General features: G+C 34.4%; 1 protein-coding gene across 1 annotated transcript; it reads right to left on the bottom strand.

Annotated features, from left to right (window-relative positions):
* Positions 1–1,894: 1,894 nt before the first annotated feature.
* On the bottom strand, positions 1,895–5,883 carry LOC113225752 (zinc finger protein 596-like). The gene is made up of 2 exons (XM_026458162.1): positions 5,370–5,883; positions 1,895–2,000 (listed from the first exon to the last, which is right to left on the bottom strand). The coding sequence occupies exons 1-2, from the start codon at positions 5,855–5,857 to the stop codon at positions 1,895–1,897; spliced, it is 594 nt and encodes a 197-aa protein (XP_026313947.1). The 5' UTR covers positions 5,858–5,883.
* Positions 5,884–7,929: the final 2,046 nt, after the last annotated feature.

Raw genomic sequence — 7,929 nt, forward strand, 5'->3', positions numbered from 1 at the left:
ATACGGAGACGTACACACATGTCAGTTGTTGGCGCTGTACTATTTCAGTTTTCTAATTTTTTATTTCAGCGCAAACGAGAGATGATATTTAAAAGTGATATAAGTCCTATTTGCCTAACGAGTTGCCCGGATGCCAGGGATTGCCCTTATTTCGTCTATTTCTGGTTATGTACTCGACGGCTCAATTCCACCAAAAAATAGTTTTCACCTCACTAGCTGGGAAAGCCTTTACTAATAAATTTCTAAATTTTCTAATAAGAACATTAGAGAACTGCGCGCAAAAGCGTTTCTTCCACGCTAGTGTGGAAAAACTTTTTGAAATTCGAACTTGACGAAAGCCTGTAGTGGATACACCTAATTTTTTCTTTCGATTATTAAAAAAACATAATGACACATTCAACTACGCCATTTGTCGTAGATTATTTATGTAATATAAATCCGGTCCGTTGGTATATTTTATATTTATTATTGTTTACATTAAATTGACAAAGATAACTAAATTTGTTTATTAAAACTGATTTGTTAGATTTAATTCTTTCATCATTTTCATCGCCATAGTGAGGTGAACATTTGTTTTTCGCTCGGCGCCAAAGTTGTTTTGCGTCTCGTGCCTCGAAACCCTCGCTAAGTTCAGGGTACTCTTTTTGCAACAACAACAACTTTGCACGCTTGCGTAACAAATAACTACTTAAACTCCTTATAAAAAAACAGTGTAAGTATTTACTCCAAAAGCGGTCTTTTACACCAAAAGTGCGATATTATGCCCACTGTTTCTAATAGATCTTTATTTATCCAAATAAGTAGAGCAAAAGTGATCCACACATTGATCGCCCTGCAGTATGAAAATATTAAAAACCTACCCAAGTTAGCAGGTAGCCTAGCTATAAAAGACAATAAAACTAGCCATGTGACATTAATTTTTTATTTCACATCATCAAAATTAGAATGCAATTGCTTCATATGTTTCACAAATTCATTTTTTCCGTGAAACCCAGAACCGCACTCAAAGCACAAAAACTTAAAAATACTATTATGTGTTTTCATATGTTTTTTCAAAGTCATTTTATGCATGTAAGTGTTCGTACATACAGGACATATGAAATTTCTTTCATTAGAATGGCTGCGTAAATGCTCTTTTAATTTAGACTCTATACTAAAACATTTAGAACACGTATTACATTTAAATTTCTCCGTGTGAAACCTGTTTATATGTTCAGTCAACGCACGTCGAGTGTTAAATGAATTTTTACATATATGACATGAAAAAGTCTTAGCAATGCCATGAATTTCTTTCAGATGCTTAACTTTACTATGATATTCTTTGAAATGTTCACTGCAATGTGGACATTGTTTCATTTTAACGCGCTGCTTCCCTTTGTGTATTATTTCAGTGTGGTATTTTAATTGACTTTTTTTTACAAATACTTTGTCACAGTTTTTACATTTAAACTTATTAATTAAATGTTTTTCTCTATGTTTCATCAATAGATGTTTGTTTAAAAATCCTGCGCCGCAATTTTCGCAAATTACTTTTCCGTAATGACAATTCATATGTGAATTTAAAAGACTGAAGTTGTGAAATTTTTCACAACACAAATGACATTCGTACAGACTATTTTTCAAGGTCATTTTATATTCTGTCATTCCATTGGTTGAACTACAAAATATCACACCGTGTTCTTTTTCTAAATGCAAACGGATTTCATTTAAATTTACATTTATTTCATTGCAAAGTCTACATTTAAGGTTTGAAATGTCGACTTGCAAAGTCCTTTTGCCTTTTGGAATATATTTAACTAAAATTTCATTTAAATCTTGAATTACGTGTTGTTCAGTGTGCTCCATTAGCTGGGACATTTCTGAAAAGTATTGTGGGCAGTAAAAACATTTAAAGCTATGGCCCATAAATGTAAATGGTCGCACTGTGGTGTTTTTTATGAAAGTCGCTGCGTTTCTTCTTTCTGATACCGTCATCTGCCATATGCTCGTCTCTTTCCCACCTGCAAAAGGAAAAATAATTTCTTACACTTTCAATAAACATTTTTTTAATTAAAATTATAAAAACTTGAAAATTACAATGATTAAAGCGACCTCTGTGGCCAGAGATGGTAGCTCTAACGGTAAAATAAGTTTCTCTCAGATGGCGCTACGGCATAAAAAGTCGTTAAAGCCAAAAACTGCAACGCACAAATGAAGCATTCGTAAGGTCCGCCGGTTCGTTGCGTGGCTTATTTTTAGTTAGCGTCTGGCACTGTTTCCTAGAAGACGTCGGTTTCAATCAGACCGGAATAACTCTACAACTTCGTGCCTTTCGTTGTGGAAACTCCAGCATGCTGATTTTGATTCAAAACGGAATCGAACCGATCGAGTAGTCTCGAAATCAGATGGGTTTCCGAGTGAGAAGATGATGAGATATCGTTCGGGACTACCCTGCAAGAACAAAACGGATCACTACCGCAGATTTTTGTCATCAAAGTACATAGAAGCTGTATAATAAACCTATGTAAAGTTTTTGTTTCACTATTGTTTTAAACCGTCGTGAATGGCAAATTTTAAATATCAATTGGAATCATAGTTTTAGTATAACAACTAAATCTATGATCGGAATCTTAGGGTCGTATTCTAGAACTCTACTTAATGCTCAAGTCAGGATTGCACTGGAAACACAAGCACTGGAAATACGACCCTAATGGCAAGGACTTGAGTATGATTTTCAGTGCTCACTGCAATACTCAAGTCCTGACTTGAGCATTGAGACAAAGTCGACAAGTCCCATGTGCCTGGAATTTCACCTTCGTCCTGATTTTGATACAAATAGGAGTCGAACCGATACCGGCTACCCGTAGTCTCGAAATCAGATTGGTTTCCGAGCGAGAAGATGAACCTGATTCCTACTATATCTTTCTAATTTGTGAGTTAAATCGACTATTGTTCCGATTAGAAATGTCAAAAGTTTCCGACTCGGAAAAAAGGCCGTTCCCGATCGGGAGAGGCAATCAAAATCAAGCTGCTGGTCCATGGTGGTCACGAGCAAAGCTCCTTGCTAAGGAACTTTCATTTACTTTTAATGAAGTCTCCGATGGCTGGCATCTACTTCCGCCAAATTTAGCCATTCAAAGTTGAGTTTATCTAGATTAGTTAAGGTACAAATTGGCATTTTTGTTTTTTCTCGATATTTCGTACTGTAGGGTGGCTGATTGAAAAAGTAATTCTGGCTTTGCTATTTATTTATAGGTTATATTTATACATAGGTTTCTTAGGTAACTGTAAAACAATACTTAGCATCAAAGTGGGCTGCAGGGGCTATCTCAATTGTCAGCGTTACCTATGGGGGTTTGGGATGGATCGCTGAGGGCTATCCCATTCCTTAGCTGAACTAACCTGAGGACTGCAGAGGCTATCTCTCAGTCTCGCACCGGCACGCCATGATGGCCGTTTTGACAGATTACAATAGTGAGGTCAAATCTCAATTCATTATCGAAAAAAATATTATGAAATGCGAGTTGCATCGATAAGTTTTCAGATTTATAACTAGTATTGCAAAGGGTAGCTAAAGTTTTAATAAAACGAAAATAAAAATGTTGCTTAATATATCGCCAATTTGAAACTGCTTTGTTTTGCATTGAGCTTTGACACGAGTTTGCCGGAGGAATAAGTTGTGCTGGACAACGATCCTATAAGTGGCGATCGTATTAGATTTCATTTAAAAAAATTACGAATTCCGAAAAGCAAATGCCAAATAATCATAACAAACTAGTGGAGTAATTTTACAATAAATAATTGAATATTAATTCAATACAAATTTAAGCAACATCTCATGTTCTATACCCTCTGCGACGCTAGGTAAGTCATTAATATAAATTGAAAACAAAAATGGACCTAGAATTGAACCTTGAGGGATGCTCCTTGAGGGCGGACTATGGCGAGAGAAGACCCAAAATGTGAGAGAGAAGTGCAAAATGACTAGTAACATGATATATACTATATTGAATTTATTTTTGAGCGCAGGAGCAAATACAAATTCTGCGGATAGTCACTGTGGTTAGTTATTATAAGACATAAAAAAAGAAATGTTTTCGGGTTTAACTTAAAACTTTATTTTGTTATCAGCACAACTTAACACGCTTAAAACATAAGCTTATAGACTAGTTATTTCCATAAGCGTTCACTAAAATCAAAAATACATAAAATACGACTAAAAAGTCGTTGAAAAACCAAATACAAAGACACGACAACAAGCACATAGAAAAATTCGCGAGGTCCGCTGGTTCGTTTCGTGCCTTGGTTGGTATAGCGTCTGGCACGATATGCTAGAAGACGTCCGTCGGTTCGAATCCGGCCGGATTTAGGATTTTTTCTGAGTGCTCTAAAAATATTTTATTTAAATTCATAAACACAGTATAACAGATGTTTATAAATTCGAACCACTAGCAGAGATATCGTATTTTAAAAGGAAAATAATCACACTTCAAACTGGAATATCTTTAAGTCGTGACTTCTCAAAATAATAAACCCAAAACAAAATTTGTTCAGGAATTTCAACATATTTTACAAATAATGTAACAAAAATTTATATGAGAGTTTGCCATTGTACTTTAATAAAAATGATTGAACACTTTTTGCATATGTGGCCTTACGACTAATATAAATAAACTCATTGGAAAATGAGTTTGGACACGATCTGGAAATAATTTACTCTGAAAACTTTATCTTATTCTAGTTAATTAGTACTAAACGCACGCAATGTCGCGGGCACCAGCCAGTAAATAAATAAATAACAAGTTCAAGACAAAGGGAAAGTGAAATAACTTCTCGGATGCCATTCCTTAACGTGTACGTTAAAATCATTTCTATTATTAAACGAACTACCGCATTCATCACAATTCACATGAAATTCTGTCAAATTGTTTTGAGCGTGTGAATTCATATGTTGCTTTAAACTCTTTTGATGTCGGTAAGATTTTTGGCATAACGAGCAAATGTAGTTTCTTTCACCGGTATGACATACCATGTGTTTTTTAAGCGTAGTTATACAACTGAAGCTCTTTTTACATACCTCGCATTGAGTTTTTTGGGTATGATATTTATTTGTATGCATAGTTAGAGTTCTACGACTTGGAAAACTAGCTTTGCATACCTCGCAAGTAAACGTAAATATTACATTGTGAGCTTCTTTCAGATGCTTTAACTTTCTGAAATGTTCCGAAAACCGTTCTAAGCAGTGTGGACAACGTAACGAACGTGACTTAGTCGATCGTTCATGGACTTTTTCTACGTGATATTTTAGATTTGAATTTGTTGTATATACTTTAGAGCATTGTTTACAAGGGTAACCCCCTGGTTGATGTATTTCTTTATGCTGTAGTAGCCTTTGGTAAGTCATAAAACCCGCACCACACGTTTCACAAACTGCATTACTAAAATGAACATTCATATGGCGATTCAATAGTATGAAAGTTTGAAATAATTTACCACATATATGACACTCGTATTGTCCATTTTTTAATTTCAGATTGTATGCCACCATCCCATTACCCGAATCGGTAAATGAGATTAAATGTTCACACTTTAAATGTAATCGAATTTCGTCTATATTTATGAAATGTTTATCGCATATTTTACATTTAAGATTTGAAATGTCTACTTTTACGGTTCGTTTTCCTTTTGGTAGTAAATGTTTTAGGATTTCGTCGTGTTTTGGCGTGTTATGGCTTATAGAATGTTGTAACAAATTATGTATTTCAGTGAATTGTTGTTTGCAAAAGAAACACTTGTAGTAATATCTGCAATATGTGAATGGCAGAGCAGTTGTATGTTCCAAAATGTATGCTGCATTTTTTCTCTCTGATAGCGTCATCTCCCAGATACTGGTAAGTACTCCCTGGCGTTTAGTTTCTTCGGGCCCTGTTGATGAAAAAAAATTTAAATTTTTAGATATTCCAAATTGTATGACGTATTGTTTCGTAAGGGCACTCTTTGAAATATTATTTTTATTTATTTCATGAAATAAATGCAACTAAGTACGTGTTTCAAAATTTAAATGTAAAAATTTACTTATCTCGAGGTCTTTTTATTGAAAGATGGTTTCATTCACAGACGGTTAAAGCAGGCGAAGTATATTACACAGGATGTTCTACGGCTATGCGACGCGGAGGAACTCACAAAGAGACTGGATTATTCTCTGACCGTTATGAGCCGGAGTCCCACCTTGAAGTACGAATACCGACAGTAGAACACATGATAATAAAATTCATTTGCCTTAAACCAGAGATCCTATAATTTAATGAAGTATGAAAAGGTTTAAATGTTTTACTTTATTTTATTTTATTGTATTTTATTTATTTATTTTTGGCATAGCTACAGAATACAAACTGTGAAGATGCCACACACGGCATTTGCGAAATAAATAAAAGTACTGCAAATTAACAGACTATTGAACATAATAAATAAATTGCACTGAAAAACAACAGCAAACAAACTCATGTACCTATGTATGTGTACATACATAAAAACAATGAGATTCTTAAATATCCAAACATATTCAGCTTCTTACAAATACTGAAATAAGTATAGCGACTATGGGAGAATAAGTCCAAATCCTTAGAAAAGTTGTAATCAGCTCTAAATATGTGGACAATAGGATTATTATATGAGACATTGTTAGTGGTACTTATAGTATTTTCCGGGATTTAACCCGGCGCTTTGATAATCGGGTTAAATCTCGTTAATGCCCGAAAACGTCAGCAACAGCTATTTATAAGGCTATTTACTACTTAATATTTGTAAATAGAGTTTTGTTCAAATATTTCGTCTTACAGTATCGATTCGCTTGAAAATCGAAAATCGTTACAACAACCCGTTTTCGTATACGCTTGAATCGATTTTCATTCCATAGATAGTCCATTTGTTTAGGTACTTAAGTAAATGTAAACAATCTTGATACGTCTTTTTATTGAAACATGCTTTACAAGTCAATAGGTATGGGTACAACATGGAGTATATAACCAGAAATAGAGACGAAATGTCATTTAATTTGTTTGAAAACTATTCTGCCAAATCATTACTGTGACAACTGCGCTCCGATTGGTTAGCCCGAGTTCGAAACAATTGACGGGTGTCGTCAGTTGTTTCACTTCAAATCGACCAGTTAACTTGAACTTTGTTATAATGGACGAAAATTGCTAAATTACATATTTAATATTTAATTACCGATGAAATGTGATTTCGTTTGTTTTGTAATTAGATGTTTTGCTGTTTTTCCCACACCACCGAATAGAACAGCACGGTATTGTTACAGATATTATCTTTCTTACAATAAATACAGAATATTTTTTGGAATATACGGAGACGTACGCACAGGTCAGTAGTTGGCCCGTCTATATTTCAGTGCTAACGAGAGTTGATATTTATAAGAGCTGTATCGCTAATGTGTTACAAGGAATATATGGCCGTTATTTCGTCTCTATTTCTGGTTATATACTCGATGGGGTATGAAAATAGGCTTTACAAGCTAAGTATTTGTATTGGAGGGTAAGTAAAAATCATTTTATAAATGTATATTTCTTTACATAGATATCTCAAGATTGTTTACATTTAGTTAAGTACCTAAACAAATGGACTATAGTAGTAGAATTGCAACGCGGGTATATTGTGTGGAGTTGGAGTTGCTTCTTTTTCATCGAAAAATTATTTTTTGCATCGAAATTTGTAATAAGTGTGGAATTATATCAAATTCCGTATTCACCGTTTTCGCCCACGAATTTGGGCAGGATCTGTTAAAACCCGAAAACCCGGGCGGGTATACTTGCTGTTAGAATAAAATCTCAATTAATCGCATAGCCGTGGAACACCTTAGTGTATTTACAACCTGTGTATAGATTGGTTTACGATTAGTCGAGTACATAACCAGAAATAGAGATGAAATATCAT

Source organism: Hyposmocoma kahamanoa, unplaced genomic scaffold, assembly GCF_003589595.1.
Source record: "Hyposmocoma kahamanoa isolate Upper Pololo Valley unplaced genomic scaffold, ASM358959v1 172, whole genome shotgun sequence".
Taxonomy (NCBI): Eukaryota; Metazoa; Arthropoda; class Insecta; order Lepidoptera; family Cosmopterigidae; genus Hyposmocoma; species Hyposmocoma kahamanoa.